Source organism: Xyrauchen texanus, chromosome 33 (assembly GCF_025860055.1).
Source record: "Xyrauchen texanus isolate HMW12.3.18 chromosome 33, RBS_HiC_50CHRs, whole genome shotgun sequence".
In the NCBI taxonomy this organism is placed as follows: Eukaryota; Metazoa; Chordata; class Actinopteri; order Cypriniformes; family Catostomidae; genus Xyrauchen; species Xyrauchen texanus.
Genome location: NC_068308.1, coordinates 12,154,094 through 12,172,885, shown reverse-complemented (window position 1 = coordinate 12,172,885; position 18,792 = coordinate 12,154,094). Strand labels below are relative to the sequence as shown.

Here is an 18,792-nt window from a genome sequence, read left to right as displayed (position 1 = left end):
AAAAAAATCTATATATCACACAGTATTCCTCAATAAGTTTAATTAATGCAATTCATGGATATTATATTCCAATGTAAATTAAATAATTCCCTTCCAGATTATTTAATCAACGTAATTTACAATAGAACTAGGCTCCTACTGTATGTTTCAAAACAAAAAAATTACATGCTTGTTCTCTGTTATATCTGATTTTGTAGCTCTGACTATATTACATTGTTACTGTAAAGCTATACAAATATTTAAATAATGAGAAATTACGCTGTGAATACTAGTGTAGGGTGCACTGGTTGTTTAGATCAGTTTTACTATCAGATATAATTAATAATTAATGTTTATTAATTATTAATTAATAATTAAACGTAATAATCTAATTTAATTAGTTAAATTCTATCCTCGGGGCACCACTCTTTGACAAGAGAAAAATGATAGTAAGTGACACATACACTAGCATATAGCTCCACCATTTAGTTAGGATTTCCACTTTATGTTTTTGTGTTATTTTCATCTAGTATTGGCAGTGTTCATTGCTGTTTGATTATAATAAATCTTGTTATATTATAATAAGTACTCCTGGTTGTTTGTTTGAATATTGTGTTGAAGCCAGCCTCTGCCACGTCAAGAACTCCTGTATTACTTCAGTATTGTTAAATTGTTGTTGTTAGAAGCCAGCTGTAACCAGATTACTGTTGGATTTGTATGGCAATAATTCGACTAGCTTCTTTCCTTTTTGATTATTTTGATTATCAATCAAAATACTCAATCTTCAGGGTAGAATTTTATGAGACTTGATCAGTCACTTACTATCATTTTTCTCTTGTCAAAGAGTGGTGCCCCGAGGATAGAATTTAACGAATTAAATTATATTATTTAATTGAATTATTAATTAATAATTAATAAACATTAATTATTAATTATATCTGATAGTAAAGCTGATCTAAACAACCAGTGCACCCTACACAAGGATTTCAGTGAATAACAGCATGGGCTGAAGTACAGCAGGACTAGGTCATTCCCCTTGACACTTTCCATGTAGTCTCGTGTAGTGTTTGTGGAGCATGAGTTGCATTAAAAATTGAGTTCGGTGAAACACTGGACTCTTAGATGACTGCCCAACACGTTTACACTTGGGTGAGGTGCTTGGCTTTGTTATTAACACTCGGCACCATTTTCACTGTAGACTCTGTTTCGTTCAGTCAAAAACCAGTAAATTAAAAACATTTAAATGAAAACTATTGCCGTCATCCACATATACTGTAGTACGTATGTGTTGGATTTTATATTAATGTATATGGTATTGCACAACATGCCACAATCCCCTGAAAATTGCCTCTTTTTCATTCATGCATTTATAAGGTCATAGTGAATTTCTGTCTACAAAATAGCACTTATTACACACAATTTGATTGAAACTATTATAGGTGATCTGAAACACAGACTCCAAAGAACTGGGATTAAGATCCATGTGCGGTTTGATTAGAAGAGGTGCAAATCATAAACAGAAAGGCAGGGTTATATCTCCAACAACAGAACAGTGTAGACAGATGAAAGACATGGTCATAAACAGGCAAGGATCAGGGCAGGCAGCAAACAATCAAAGTCTAAATCCAGACCAATCAGATGTGATCAAAAGGCAGGCAGCAGAGAATCAGAATGACAGGTAAACAGGCAGGAGTCAAACACAGAAGGAGAAGTCCTTGAGTTTGTGACAAAGCACCACCCCCGCTAGCGGCTCCTGACATGAGGATGTACTCGACGGCGGGGTCTTTCATGGGGTTGAAGAGCAGGTATTTCTTGATGAGTCCTATGGAATTCAGTGCTGAGTGTGGGGTCAAGTCATCTGCCTTGACCCAGGACCGCTCATCCGAGCCATACCACTCCCGATGTCTGGAGTCTAGGAGTTCTCGGACCTGATAAGCCTCCTCGCCATCCACGATTATGGGCGGGTTATTCTGACCATTGTTTTCCTCCTCCTCCCTTGAGCCACCAGCGGGTTTGAGCAGAGAAACAAGAAAGGAGGGAGAAATGCGATAACTAGAGGGTAGTTGAAGGCGATATGATACCGGAGTGATCTGTCTCAGAATTTTTAAAGGTCCCACATACCTGGGGCTGAGTTTCTTGCATGGCAGACGGAGGCGTAAGTCACATGTGGAGAGCTAAACCCATTGACCTGGTGGGTAATTGGGACTGGGGCGTCGATGTCGATCAGCCTGTTCCTTCCGTCTCCTAACTGCCCTTTGGAGATGGACATGAGTTTTGTCCCACACTTCTTCACTCCGCCGTAGCCAGTCGTTGATAGCCAGTAGCTCTGTGTGTTCTCCAGACCAGGGTAACGGGGGGAGGGGGGGGGGTTGAAATCCCAGCACACACTGAAAAGGGGTCATGCCCGTGGATGATTTTTGTAGGGAAATTGGAGCATACACTGCCCAAAGCAGATACCAGCTCCAGTCAGCTTGGTTCTGGTGAAAATACATTCTAAGAGAGCATGATCTCCTGGTTTAAGATTTCGGTTTGACCGTTTGATTGCGGATGGTATCCTGAAGAGAGGCTGATGTTCATGTTGAGTTGTTGAAAGAATGCCTTCCAGACCCGAGATGTAAACTGTGGAAACCTGTCGGAGACAATGTCATCAGGTAGTCCGTAGAAGCAAATCACCTGATGCAGAACATGTTCTGCAGTATCAAAGGCTGTGGACAGCTTGGGCAGAGGAATTAGTTGACATGCTTTTGAGAACCGATCAATAACAGTTAGAATGATTGAGACAGGGAGATCTGTGATAAAATCGATGGTGATATGAGACCAAGGACAATGGGGAATAGGCAGTGGTTGGAGGAGTCCTGCGGGAGGTTGCTTGGAGGATTTGTTTACTGCACAGGTGGGACAGTTGTTGATGTATGAGATGGTCTTAGCCTGCATCGTGTTCCAGCAGAAACGGTTCCGAAGCAGTTGAAGTGTGGCTGCGATACCTGGGTGTCCGAACTGGTAGTAGCATGGACCCATTGTAAGGTCTTTTCCAGAAGGAGTCGTGGTATATAGTTCTTATCCGGAGGGCAGTCAGGGGGAGTTGGTTCCTGAATCTGAGCTTGGGCGATTTTGGTCATGATGTCCCAATGGAATGGAGCAAAGATTAACAACGTGGGAATGATGGGTTCCAATGTCTGGTTCTGGGTGTCGGACTCATAATGACGAGAGAGTGCATCAACTTTGATATTCTTTGTACCAGGATGATATGTAATGGTGAAATTAAAATGGGTAAAGAATAAAGCCCACCTTGCCTGCCTCGTATTGAGTCTTTTCGCTGAGCATAAATATTCAAGGTTTCGATGGTCCGTTAGCATGAGAAAAGGATGTCTTGCCCCTCCAGCCAATGTCGCCTTTCCTCGAAAGCTGCTTTCATTGCCAGTAATTCTTGGTTGCCCACATTGTAGTTCTGCAGGAGATAGTTTTCGAGAGTAATAAGCACAAGTATACAGTTTCGGAGGCATATGTCGTTGTGAAAATTTGGCTCTGATTCCCGTGTTAGAGGCGTCTGCTTCAACTTCGAATGGGGTATTGGGGTTAGGATGGGGGTGGAGGTGAAATGGGACTTTAAGTTCTTGAAGGCCTGGAGGGCTGTTGTAGACCAGCAAAGTCTGGTGCCCCCTCCCTTTAACACAGATGTCAGTGGAGCGGCGAATGTACTGAAATTCCTGATAAACCACCTGTAGAAGTTGGCAAACCCCAGGAAGCATTGCAACTCTTTCACGGATGTGGGTTGAGGCCAGTTTAATACTGCTCATACCTTGCTGTCGTCCATGGCAAACCCTTCTGAGCTGATGATGTAGCCTAGGAATGACACAGAGGTCTGATGAAATTCACATTTTTCACCTTTCACGTAGAGTTGGTGGTGGATTAGACGTTGAAGGACTGCTCTAACATGTGTGATGTGTTCTTCCAGGGAGTTCGAATAAATGACACTATTGTCAATGTATACAATTACCCACCAGTTCAACATATCTCTGAACACATAATTTATGAATGACTGGAACACTGAAGGACTATTAGCCAATCCGAAGGGCATGACCAGATATTCGTAGTGTCCACAACTGGTGGAGAAACTGTTTTCCATTTGTCCCCCTTCCGGATGCGTATGAGATTATATGCTCTGCGAAGGTCGAGCTTGGTGAAGTACCTTGCTGATCAAGTGCTGCTTTAACCAGTGGTAATGTATAACAAAACGTTACCGTTATGTCATTGAGAGCATGGTAATCGATGCAAGGGCAGAGCCTGCCATCATTCTTGCCCACAAAAAAGGACCCAGCCACCCGGGTGAGTTGGATGGTTGGATGAAATCCTTTGACAGTTCCTTCTCAATGCAATTTTTCATAGCTTCAGCTGCAGGTTCTGACAAAGGAAAAATTCTCAGTCATTGCGGTGTAGTGCCAGGCAACAGTTCAATGGCACAGTCATCGGGACAATGAAGAGGGACGAGGCTTCGACGAGGTCATCATACTCAGAGGGTAGGTTGAGGTAGGTTGAGTGGTTTGCGGTGTAAGAGTTGGGAAGCTGACTGGTATCCACGAACAGATGAGATTATCTAGGTGAATGGCACGGTCAGTAAACTGGTCCAGGGTTATCCCTTTTTTTATCAGATTGAGTCCCCTTCAAAAAAGTAATTTAAGTGTGTCCTCTACCCACACAGTCTGAGCGGCGAGAGTGCGGATTGAAAACGCATACTCGGCAGTGGTGTCTTTCCCCTGTCAGAGAGAGAGTAACAGCTCACCAGCGTTTTTTCTCCCTCGGGATGCTCGAACACTTCTTGGAAATGCTGGAGAAAATTATCGAAAGTGGTGAACCTCGACCCCTCATTAGACCATATTATGGTTGCCCAATCCAGAGCCCTTCCAGTTAGTAAGGAGCAAACAAAAGAGATGCGACTGTCATCAGAGGGATATAGGGTGGGTTGTTGTTTCACAAACATTGAACACTGCATCAATAATCCTTTGCACTTAGATGATGTTCCATCAAACGTTTCCGGAAAAGCAAGTCGCGGGTTGGCAGTGAAGATGTTCGAAGAGGGAGGGTTATTTACCGGACTAGGCTGGGGTGCTTGTGGTGGTTGGCCACAACACAGGCAGTCAATATTAATAGTATAAATGCTCAGAAATGTTAGCTGTGGCAAAACAAGACTTCACACTGAGCCTAGAATGCCTAGTGCTTAAACAGTCCTTGGAATAGGGAACAGGTGTGAGCATAATCAGTCCAGGTAGGCATGCTGGGAACTGTAGTTCGGAATGCTACTAGTATTCGGGCAAGGGAGTCCTCTGGTGGTGAGCCTTGAGTTTGTGAAAAGATAATTGAAAATCTACATCCCTTCAGCAATAAGGCTGATATAACTAGAAAGCCTCTTCCATTTAAGTTTGTAAAGATCCTATCTTCAAAATGTAATTTTGGGTGCAGGACAGGTTTTTATCCAATGTATGGGTTTCAGTTAAAGAAGATCAGTCTGAGACATGCCTAAGGTACATGTTGATGTAAATTAGAGGTAAAGCTTTCCAAATGCAATAAGGGGTAGCTAAGTGAATATACTGTATTCCTAAACAAGTTGTTTAATTAAAGACAGTTAACCTTTCTGTGTACAAATCTGACCAGTGGGGGCCATTCTTAATTTATACAGTGTGGGACAAGCCCTGCGGTGGTCTTATAAAAACAGGATACAAACAAGTCAAGGGATTTTCCAAACTGTGCCGTAAACTCTATTCAAACCCAAGCCACTAGTCTTAAACCTCTACTCAAAGAAGATTCACAGAAAGCTCTTAAGGAAATGAGAGGAAATGAGGACATGCAGGAAGACATTGAAAGAAAGGAATAGAAAGAGGATGTTTACTGCATTTTGCATGCTAGGTTAAGGGTCTGATCTCAGAATTACACTGGGGATTACACTGGGACATCTAGAAAAATATAGACTGCTTATGAAAAATATACTTTGCAATGCAATATGCAACACATGTGGAAACATAACTAATATGGTAGGAATTAACCAAAAATATGTTGCGCCGCTGATAGCGTTGTTTATTTGCACACAATGTGTGCATTGTTTTAGCACCCGATTCACTAAAGAAATGATGAAAATCAGGTAACGGCACAAACACAGACAAAATTGTTTGTTCTGAACCCAATTTGCACGCCACAATTCCAGATCTGGCGGTTGGTTTTGAGTGCTAGGTTGTGGAGGATGCTGCAGACTTTACTGGGATTGTATAGTATCACTCCACCACTGTAATCCAGGCTCTTGAATCTGCACTTTGAAGTGCCAAAAGTGCGTTTGACTACATGTCTAGATATACAGTATGGCAGGTTATTACGCTCTTCTCCACCCTTTGATCATCATTTGATGAATTGCTGCTTCCATGATCAACAGACAATAAACTCAAAAATCTCTTTTAAACAACATTCTGTTTACCAGTGGGCAGTTATAGTAATTGACGTCAATTGCGTTGAGTTTTGTGAATATCAGCGTAATCTACAATAAATAAACCTAGTGTACAAAGAAATACTGCGTGTTTTTGCTAAAAAGAATAGCAATGTCTTTTACATATGGTGCAGTGCTATTTCAACGTATTTAGTGACTGGTTAAAGTAGAATACAGGTGGTCAGTGCATAAGATGCCGGTTTTGTTGAGAGATACAATGTGAAAAAGTGGTGTTTATTGAATGTTTAGTGCACAGAATGATTACGCTGAAAAAGGAACTATTTCAACTCACACTGGTAACTTTGCGATAGATCTGGGCTGCGTTTTGGCACTCAGAGTATGGGTACTCGGATGTGGTCATCTCCAAGATGCACATGCCAAACGCATAGACATCCACCGCCTCGTTGTACTTCTCCTCATACATTTCTGGAGCCATAAACTCTGGCGTTCCTGTTAAACACAGAGGGAATTTGCTTTAGATAACACTACGAGACAAGTATTATGGTATCACTGTAATACTATGGTTTTCTTTGAAGTACCAAGGAGTAAATTTCGAATAGTATTGTATATGATTATGGTAATCATTCAATACCATGATATATACCAAAGTGCTCTGGTATTACCATCACAGTACCATAGTACCACCACAAAACTTTTTGGAAAGGCCCCATTGGTCAAAGATAACTTTTAAATAAATACTGACATTTAAAATGTAATAATTTAATAATATTTAATACTTGTGTTGATAATTATGTTCTGTGGATTGTACTGGCTTACCTATAACACTCTTTGCAAAACTTGCTCTCTTAAGTGTAGCCAATCCAAGGTCTCCGATCTTCACACTTCCTGTAGGCCCCGTGATGAAGATATTGTCGCACTTCAAGTCCCTATGGATGATAGGAGGGGTGCGTGTGTGCAGGAAGTGAAGTCCTTTCAGGATCTGACGACTCCACCTCTGGAGAAGTTTTGGTTTCATCTCCTTAAAACGCTTTAAATACCTATGATGCATCAAGAAACATAAATGTTTAAGATAATTTTCCCCTTAGCAAAAAAAAAAAAAGATGCTTGAATGAAAGACAAGCTCACGTTTTGAGAGTGCCAGAGGTCATGAGCTCTGTGACCAGCAGGATACATTTGTGACCTTTCACATTGGACTTCCAGGAGTCATAAAAGCGCACAATGTTCGGGTGCTGAAGACCCTTTAGCATTTCAACCTCCTCGCTGAAGCGCTGCCGCTCCACTTTGGTCAGTTTGAGAGTCTGAAAGAAAAAAAAAAAAATGATTTAACCCTTTAAGCTCTGAAGGTGATTCAGGGGCATACCCACAATAAAGGCTTCTAACTCTACAACAACAAAAAAAATCACAAAAAAAATAGACAAGTATTTGGTATCATTTTAAAGAAAAAGTTTAAAAAAAAAAATTTTTTTAAGAAAAATGTTTTTCTAAGATTTTTCTTTCTTTTTCTAATATGACATTATATATATCAGGGTGTAAATAAGGTAGCGTTGAATTACAAACTGCTTTTGTTTTGTTCCCAGCTATGTTAACTGTTAATGAGTACAATTATGACAAAGCAATCAAAAGTTATTGCATTACATAAATAATGTTTTCCAAGTGTCCATAAGCCTCTCCAAACAAAATAAACATAATAATTGTACATAAGAACTAATTACACTTGCAAATACAACAATGACTAAAGGTGTGCTCTCTTTCAAAAGCATGCAGGTATGAGTAACGAGATCTTATTCAGTTCCATTCTGTGTCATTTGAGCCATCATTGAGTCTGTGTCATGTACTTTGCACCATTCCTGGTGGCCATATGTAATTAGAATTAATGATTCTCTCTGCCCATATTTGGATGACTTCCACCTCTGGTTGCAACGATTTTAATCCTGTTATCATTGGTTTGGCATTTCATGATGCTGGACAACATACTACATAATTTCCAATTAATTAATCTGAGCCAGATTAAAAACTCTATATTTCTGCTCTTGTGCAGTTCGTGGAAAATAAATCCTACAATTCATTCTAAAATGAGCTGGATGAAAGGGGTTTACACTTTTTGGGGAAACCAACGTACTAGGGGCTTGCTTACAGTTGTCTCTGCACTTTATGCTGGGATAGGAGAAAATATCAAAGAAATTACACACTTCAGCTTTAAACCTTGAAGTGTTGAAAATTATCATGATGTACATCCTCCTTCAATAAGCATAATTACTAAAGTAATTGACGTCACTACTTATTCTGAGAGATAATAGGCTGAAATTAGTGTTCAAAACCATTCAAACAGATTCGAACCTGCAAGACTGTTGTAACCACAAGGACTTCACCATTTATCCGAGACACCATTACATAATCAAATTCTTCTTTCTGGCGCATAATTGCAGCATATTTTCAAAAGCCTTTAGCAACTGGGCTAAAGACAAGCTATTACTTGGTAACAAGGCCATTTCTGTCCTCCAGTGGGTATGAAAAGCTTGATTTAGCTGGCCAGGGCCTCACAGCCATGTAAGGTGGGTGGAAAACTCCTCAGAGACACCAATGCAAGCACCATGAATCCTACATTCAATGAGTTCTGGGAAAAGTAGTGTGTGTTTATGTCTCAAGTGACCACACTCTAGTGATGAAAACATAAGGGGAAGACAGAGGGTCTGAAGCAGAATGGTTCTACATTTAAATTAATAATGCCAGTGATTCACTAAAGGGCCCACAACAAGAATCTGAGGTTAGCAGTTTTTATTTAACATTGATTGCACCCTAACTAGTAAAACAAACTTAATACTACTTAATTGGCCTTTAGATAAGCAAAAACAAAGGGGGGAAAAATTCTCAGATAGATATTGTAGCTATGTTTCATTTAAGTCTCTACCAGTTGGTGCTCCTGTAGCTCAACTGGCAGAGCATGGTGTTAGCAATGCCAAGATCATGGGTTCAATTCCCAGTGAACTGATAAAATGTATACGTTGAATGCATTGTACCATTAAAATACAATAGGAGAAATAAAATAGAGCAATAAACTCTTGTTGACATACGATAAGGGCTATAAAAATAATGAAAATTTTTGGACCTTAGTATGATCACTCACACAATATCTTTGTCTACAGATAGGTTCTGTCCCCTGACCAAAAACACTGTATACACACATTTTTACACATGATACATATACAGTGTACAGACCACTAATCTATTTAGTGACAACATACCACTTCTGCATTTCCAGTCAACATGGGATTGCCTTTTCCAACTCCGCCATGAAAAGCATGAGCACAATCAACAGGAGCTACGGTCTACATAACCAGCCTTATTATATAAGTTATGCCATGTTCATATAAACAGGAACATTTTAACCCCAGTTAATGTCATTATCAACTCAAATACATTCTACATTGTAACTCTTAAAGATTATATACGTGTATTAAAAATAAACAGATTGAGGCGCAAAAGTAGGGGGTGTGGGGGGAGGGTCTAATCACCAGCCTGACTATATATAGTGTATTTGGAAACCCATTTAGGTAACCAGAACCTCTTTCCAAGATGCAAATATCATAAACACATGCATTTGACTTTCCAGTGCCTTCTAAAAGCAGAGATGTTTTCCTAGTTAGTCTGTCCCTAAGTATGAAACCCTGAAACAGGAATTTTCCATGCAAATATTGTCTTTAACAAGTTGTAAGTAGAGTTCACCACCAGTACATACAGTGACCACTACATTGCAAGCACTTTACAAACAATCCTGACATTACGTTAAATAAATGATGCTAAAATACGAAGTAATTAATTGATATATTTTTGAGGCATCGATATAAAAAAATTAACCGACATTTAAATTAGAAGCCTAATACCTAAAAGGAACAGGTATCGCACACACAGTACGAGCTGATGCGGCGCTTCTGATGGCAGTCCAAAGTTATGAAGGTTTTCGTACTTCAAGAAAGAGACGTTGATGATGTTAGTGTATGAAACTTGTGTAAATGTGCAAACTGAACGATTAGAAATGGCAACGTTTATATGAAATGGGTCGAATTTAATAGAAAACTACTTTTTGACTCCTAGTGTGTACCTACCTTCATAGATGATAACTTTTTCAAATTTAAGAACACGCCATATCGTCTGTCAGACACGTCAGTATGCAACCCCCTTTAATTTACCCTGCCGCTCACACTTTACCAAAGTTGTGTTAAGAAAATTTTTGAAAAGACAAAGGAATTGTGCAACAAGCAGGGTTTTCAACCCTATCTGAAAATAATCCCGATATTTATCGATAATCATCAGGAAAATTTTCCGTTATCGGTGTACGAAAAAGGCATAGATCCCAAGCCTTGCTCAAAGCCTTTGTAAAATGCAGGTGAACGCATACCTGTCACTTCACACTTAACATTTAAGGTGATGAACTATATTATTGGCAGAAGAATTGTTTATTCTGATTATTATTTTTCAGGTTGTACATAAGAATATCCTGGATCCATGGTAAAACCAGTGCAACGCCCAGCCTTTCTATTGAACAGCATATTAGTCAAATAAATAAATAGATATTTATTTCACTACTGAGTGATTAGCTAAGGGGTACAGTTATGAAAGGGTCTAAAAGGGTTCAAATGGGCATCTATTGGATTTGCACTCGTAAATATGGCAAAAATGCTTTATTTAAACGTGGTTGCTTTAAACTGTAGCAATCCTGGAGGAGAAATTAAAGTGTGATCATACCGCACTTAAGAACTGCAGCAGCTTGAGTTGAGGACAGCCTCAGGCAGACTAAGGTAGTAATTACAAAATGACACATAACAACTTCTACAGGCTTATCTTGATTGAAGGAAGGAACCTAAAAGCTTATAAGGGAATCAGCCATATGGTAGTGCTTATGTGTATGTGGGACAAAAGTGAGAGTAAATGGGAATATACACATGTTCCCATTTACATGTTCCCATTTAGGACTACTATTTTGCATAAAACACAAATATATTGGATACTAGTGTTAAGACTTTTTTGTTTGTGTACAGACTGATCTCAAAGTGAATTCAGAAATACTAGGTTGTTGTTGTTTTTTTAGCTAAACTTGGTCTGGCTTACTGAATTTAAAGCACTGCCCCCAGTGGCCAAAGAGGGAAGTGTTTTGAACATAAGGGCAAGTGTGAGCTCCAGTTTCCTACCTAAAAAGATTTATATGCAGAATTTTTTAATTAAAGCACAATGCTCTGAAATTGACTGAACAGGTCATGTTTTCTGTGTTCAGATGTTGAAGAGTATTTTGTCATTAGTTTATTGAAAGCATTATTGCCACGTGGCAGTAAGTATGCTTGGATTATGTATCTTACACTCACCTAAAGGATTATTAGGAACACCTGTTCAATTTCTCATTAATGCAATTATCTAATCAACCAATCACATGGCAGTTGCTTCAATGCATTTAGGGGTGTGGTCCTGGTCAAGACAATCTCCTGAACTCCAAACTGAATGTCAGAATGGGAAAGAAAGGTGATTTAAGCAATTTTGAGCGTGGCATGGTTGTTGGTGCCAGACGGGCCGGTCTGAGTATTTCACAATCTGCTCAGTTACTGGGATTTTTACGCACAACCATTTCTAGGGTTTACAAAGAATGGTGTGAAAAGGGAAAAACATCCAGTATGCGGCAGTCCTGTGGGAGAAAATGCCTTGTTGATGCTAGAGGTCAGAGGAGAATGGGCCGACTGATTCAAGCTGATAGAAGACTAACTTTGCCTGAAATAACCACTCGTTACAACCGAGGTATGCAGCAAAGCATTTGTGAAGCCACAACACGCACAACCTTGAGGCGGATGGGCTACAACAGCAGAAGACCCCACCGGGTACCACTCATCTCCACTACAAATAGGAAAAAGAGGCTACAATTTGCAAGAGCTCACCAAAATTGGACAGTTGAAGACTGGAAAATGTTGCCTGGTCTGATGAGTCTCGATTTCTGTTGAGACATTCAGATGGTAGAGTCAGAATTTGGCGTAAATTGAATGAGAACATGGATCCATCCTCTGATGGCTACTTCCAGCAGGATAATGCACCATGTCACAAAGCTCGAATCATTTCAAATTGGTTTCTTGAACATGACAATGAGTTCACTGTACTAAAATGGCCCCCACAGTCACCAGATCTCAACCCAATAGAGCATCTTTGGGATGTGGTGGAACGGGAGCTTCGTGCCCTGGATGTGCATCCCACAAATCTCCATCAACTGCAAGATGCTATCCTATCAAAATGGGCCAACATTTCTAAAGAATGCTTTCAGCACCTTGTTGAATCAATGCCACGTAGAATTAAGGCAGTTCTGAAGGCAAAAGGGGGTCAAACACAGTATTAGTATGGTGTTCCTAATAATCCTTTAGGTGAGTGTATACACACACATTTTATTGTTGTTGTCATTTTAGTGTTATTTTTCACATAAGATTGATCTTATCATGATGATCTCATCAATGGTGCTACACGTTGCAAGCTGCAGACAGCGGGGGTGAGGGACGAGCATCTCCATGTTAAGAGTGCGTATCAGCCAGCGGAACTTTAAATCTCTCCCGGTCTCGGCTCCTGCTCAGATTGGGTCACTTCCGAGACTGGTTGAAGCAGCTCTGACTGCACAGAGAATGACAGTTTTGGAGTTTGTGCTTATTTACATGACACACTCCTGTATTATTTAGCTGTGATCTGTGTTTCTATCAGACACTCGAGCTGTAGCGCTCCTCTCGTCTCGCGTGTCATCATTATAGTTTTATATGATCTCAAGTTATTTTAAATGACATCAAGCGACTATTTGACAACAGAATTATTTATTATTATTGCCGAGATTTGTAGTTACAAATGACAATCCACCGAGTGCAACGTTTGTTAGTGTTTTCCACGAAGACACCCACCAGAGTTTGTAGACAGACGGAGTCGGCCACATAGTAATTCTCTATGCAGGACAAACCCTGCTGAATATTAAAGTTAAAAAAGCTATTACACAATTCTAAGTAGATGTTGATTTTATATGTGAGTTTTATAAAAATGCTAGCTGCACTAAGTTAAATTCATTAACCTGAAGACATCTTTTAGTTACTTTGTATACTTAGTTATTTTTGTAAACAAACAAAAAAACAGTCTGCAGCTCAATTATCTAGGCAAATAGAAGTAACGGATCGAGACTCGGTATCGGCAGATATTTAATATTTAAATATCGGATAGGGAGTCAAAAAAGCTGATTGGGACATCCCTACTTATCACTCTTATTTTCAATGTACTCTATTTTTGTAACTTTTTTGAAACTAAACTGTGGATGCCATTAGAGGTACAGTGTGGGGGGAATTAGGGGGAATGTCTGTCTGTTTGTTTGTTAGTGATTTAAAACCGTTGTTTTGTGTTAATAACAGAAAACTTCAATAAACTTATCCTTAAAAAAAAAAAAGATGAATCATTCTGATTTAAGATTTCTGATTAAAACTACAGTCTTACTGAAATTAGCCTATTATCAATAGTTATTATCAATTTAACCAATGTTGGTTACATGCTTGAATGTTTAGCTGAAAAAAATGTACAGAATCACATGTGCATTCAATCAAAACACACTGCTGGTGGTTGGGAGCAGCACAGGCCAGCTGCTTCACAACACTCTTTAACTCCACACTGTCCAGAACAACACAGACCAGTTCAAGAATGCCTGTCTCTGTTGAGCTTTCAAACATGCCAAACAATATCCATTAACTCTGAAGACCTCTGAGTCAGTGTGGAATCCAAAGCAACAGTAGAAGAGAAGTTAGAAAGACTATTCTAGGAAAATTGAGTAATTTTGCAAATTTCAAATCCCAAACACTCTTAAAGCATAGTAAATCTTAATGTTATTAGACATGACCAGGGTTGGGAAGGTTACTTTTGAAACGTATTCCACTACAGATTACAGAACACATGCTGTAAAATGTCATTTGCAACATATTCCGTTAGATTACTCAAGGTAAGTAACATATTCTAAATACTTTGGATTACTTCTTCAGCACTGGTAGATTTTTTCACTTGTTTTGACTATAAAAACTCTGTAAGACAAAATACACACGTTAAAAATACATTCTCTGAAAAACTTAAATATCTTATGCAGTTTTGTTTCTAAAACAAGATCAATCTAATTTATCTTGTTTTAAGGATTTTTAGATATTTTTACAGGAAAACAATTCAGAAATTATTATCAAGAATATGGTTTTTGCCCTAATATCAAAAATTAGGGCAAAAAATAGGTCATGACCATGAACTATTCCACATGCTGAATCAGTCTGGATTTGTGTTGGACTGAATTCTGATTCCCCATAGTCCACTACAATAATATAAATTACTACTGTATTTTGGCGATCAAAGCAATATCAAGATATTTAAGTGTTTCATTTCAACACATAATGTAACATCGTCACTGCGATCAAAATCACAATTTACTATGAAAGAAATAACTGAGTCTTAAGTTTAGTGATTTGGGTTTAATACACAGGGTTGGGAGATTAGAACAAACCCTCTAAGCAATATCAATATAGTGCTGTCTTGCAAGCACTGAAATTACTATTGTCAGAGTAATAAACACTCCACCTGTCTATCATTGTTCAGAAAACAGGCAGCCCTGCCCCAAGCTCACGCCATTGATTAATCCAATGTTGTTATGTCCACTCCATTGCAATTTTGTTTGATTCTATTACTGGTGCAAACATTGCACAGTTTACCTTTAAACTGAATTAACATCAGAGCAGCCAACTCAAACTCAACTTGCAGCCAATAGCTGATATCAGACATATGAGGTTGACTACATCAATGCCGACATCAGTGAATGGAATGAAAAGATCAGTGCTTTAACCATAAACACATGCATATTTCATCAGGTTTGTAAATGTCACCCAGCACATCATAGACAATGATTGAGGGCTTTGGGTGGTGGTGACTGAATAGAGAACTCTATAGAGAACTCTATTCAGTCACCTCCACCCAAAGCCCTCAAAGCTTTGAGAAACAAGCCACACGTTATGTAAAATTCTAAATTAAATGACATAACTAGAGTCATAAGATCAACCATCGAAAATCAGAAATGGTGCTGTCAATATAAAAGTTTACAAATATGAAAAGCTTTAGGGTGCATGCAGTCATGGGTGACAGAGCAAACTAGCATCACTGCAGAAGAGTAAACAACATTGGCAAAAGTTGGTGCATGCCTGGAGCTCGTTGAAGGAAAATAAACTACTGCCTAACAACACTTACATTTGTAAAAAGATATCATATTTAATTTTCCTGCCACTATTCGTTCCAATTTTCCTGGAACGAATAGTACAAATTTGTTGAGAGGTTTTTCACTCAAGTAAAAAAAATGAATAAAATGTTACGTAAATAGCTACATTTAAATAACACACTTTACCCTGTTGGTAAAAAAACACCTATGTCACCTATGACGAGTAACAATGCCACCACAAGGACTTAGAGCACATTGGGAATTGGGCATTGCAGCTTTCTGCGTATGGGGCTGTGTAGCCACAGACCGGTCAGAGTGCCCACCCCTGTCCACCACGAAGCGTCTACCATGGGCATGTGAGCATCAGAACTGGACCATGGGGCAATGTAAGAAGGTGGCCTGATCTGATGAATCACATTTTCTTTGAGATTATGTGGATGGCCGGGTGCGTGTGCGTTGTTTACCTGGGGAAGAGATGGCAGCAGGAAGAAGACTGGCAGGCGGAGGCAGTGTGATGCTCTGGGCAATGTTCTGCTGGGAAACCTTGGGTCCTGGCATTCACGTGGATGTTACTTTGACACATACCACCTACCTAAAGGTTGTTGCAGACCACATACACCCCTTCATGGCAACGGTATTCCCTGATGGCAGTGGCCTCTTTCTGCAGGATAACGCGCCCTGCCACTGCAAAAATTGTTCAGGAATGGTTTGAGGAACGTGACAAAGAGTTCAAATGTGTTGACTTGGCCTCCAAATTCCCCAGATCTCAATCCGATTGAGTATCTATGGGATGTGCTGGACCAACCAGTCCAATCTATGGAGGCCCCACCTCACTACTTAAAGGACTTAAAGGATCTGCTGCTAACATCTTGGAGCCAGATACCACAGGATACCTTCAGAAGTCTTGTGGAGTCTATGCCACGATGGGTCATAAATGTTTTTGCGGTACGAGGGTGACCTACACCATATAAGGCAGGTGGCTTTAATGTTGTGGCTGATCTGTGTATTATATCTATCCCCATGATGGTCTTTTATTACGGAATGGACATATCTCTGATAACCCTGCCCCTAAACAGCACGTGATGACTAAACCAACTGTGACTGATCGCTTTACATGTCAGTTAGAGGGCTTTTCCCTTTGTCATTTTAATCAAAGGCTACACAATACAAAGTCACAATAGACCGGTCAACAGGGTATTGTGAGTCATCTTTCCTACATCTCGTAACACTCTGTGATCTCTAATAAGCTAATTGTGACACTCTGCGATAAGCTAATTGTGACATGTCTTGCACTCTTAGAAGGAGAAAGCGGGAGCCGCGTGAACACTCCAACGTAAGACTTCAAGACTTCAATTTCAAGACTTTAACGTAAGACAATGTAAGCAACATTTTTCAGTATTACTAATAAAATAGTATTTGCACACTCACTAAACACCTACACACAACAGCATTGCTTTTCAGAAGTCACTGTTACACACACACACAGCTATGTGTGTCTCTCTCTCCCCGTCTGCCGCTGTTTTCTCTCCTTATATACTCCCGTCGCTCTTCACTGGAACACGAGACCTGTGTGGAGCACAGGTGGAACTTGTTCACCACTCATCTCCCCGGCCTCACTCTGCCCAGATTCCGCTCAACCATGCCCAGCTCGCCACACAAAAAAAATTATTTCAACTCATATCAATGTTTCATGTACATTTATTTATTTATTTGGCCAGAAGTCTTGTAATACGTTGGATAATGAGCAGTCAGACACCACTAGCAGCAGTCAGACACCACTAGAATGGAGATGCAAACCGGAGGTTGAATTCAGCTGTTCAGCAATTTATTTCTTCTCACATAATAATATAATTTTAACGCAAATCAGCGTCAGGGTCCTGATCACCCTGTCAGTGTTTATTTTGTGACAACAACCGGCTGACTCTACATTATCCATTACATAACTGTTAGGTCCCACATTTCTTGCCACCTTTGGGACAAGCTCTTGAACTTATACTGGGGTCCAGTTAAGGGGATCTGCAGGGCTGTATGTTTGTGCGATTTAAGGTAGGCTGAAATGTTTTGGCCTAGCTCCACATACTTTACTGTATATGAGTGTTACACAAGCAGTGTTGATACTTAAGAACTCCACTTGGGAATAGCATTTGGTTCAGAGTATATGAGCTCCTAAGAAAAAGTAAGGAAAAGAAAGTTTGTTTTAGTATCAGCTGAAAGACTTCTTTGCACCCATTTACTTAACCCACATGCCATCACAGATGTGTATGACTTTCTTTTTTCTACTGAACACAAACAAAGATTTTTAGAAGAATATCTCAGCTCTATAGGTTAATATAATGCAAGTGAATGGGTGCCAACACTTAAGCTCCAAAATGCACATAAAGGCAGCATAAAAGTAAACCATATGACTCCAGTGGTTAAATCCATATCTTCCGAATTAAATTTTATATGTGGGTAACAAACAGATCAATATTTAGGTACTTTTTTCTATAAATTCTCCTTCCTGCCCAGTAGGTGGCAATATGCCAAAGAATTCAAATCGACAAAAACAAAAGAAGAAAAATGTGAAAGTGAAGATTTATAGTAAAAAAATGACTATAAATATTGATCTGTTTCTCACCCATACTTATCATATAGCTTCTGAAGACATGGATTTAACCACTGGAGTCATTTGGATCACTTTTATATCCTTTTGCAGCTTCAAAATGTTGGTACCTATTCACTTGCATTAAGTGAACTTAAAAAACTGAAATGTTCTTTTAAAATCTTAATGTGTGTTCTGCAGAAGAAAGTCACATACATCTGGGATGGCATGAGTAAATTATAAGAGAATTTTGATTTTGGGGTAAACTATTCCTTTAATAACAATAACAACCATTATTAGTAGCGCTTGCTAATGCAAGTATCATTTATATTATTGCTCATTCTTAAGGTTGAAGTCTGGTCTAACTGTCTGCCTGCCTCATGGATGTAAACGTGAGCTTCATCTGTTAATAAATAGCCTATTTTGGGAGGAAGGCAGTAACTGTGTTTGCATTTCATTGTGCAATGGTATCTTTGTTTTTAGAGACAGATCAGCATCGATATCATTGGGCCAACAAGACTTAATAATAATCAATAACCAACAAAAGACTGAGTCAGATTTTTGATTCCTTCT

General features: G+C 39.4%; 1 protein-coding gene across 1 annotated transcript in view; it reads right to left on the bottom strand.

The window, feature by feature from the left end:
* LOC127626971 (serine/threonine-protein kinase WNK4-like) overlaps positions 1 to 18,792 on the bottom strand; it is a 76,934-nt gene that overhangs the window by 31,776 nt on the left and 26,366 nt on the right. The window contains exons 3-5 of the mRNA XM_052103144.1: positions 7,535 to 7,707; positions 7,226 to 7,446; positions 6,741 to 6,898 (exon numbers count right to left, since the gene is read on the bottom strand). Of these exons, the coding sequence (XP_051959104.1) occupies positions 6,741 to 6,898; positions 7,226 to 7,446; positions 7,535 to 7,707 (552 nt within the window). The remainder of the gene's footprint in view (positions 1 to 6,740; positions 6,899 to 7,225; positions 7,447 to 7,534; positions 7,708 to 18,792) is intronic.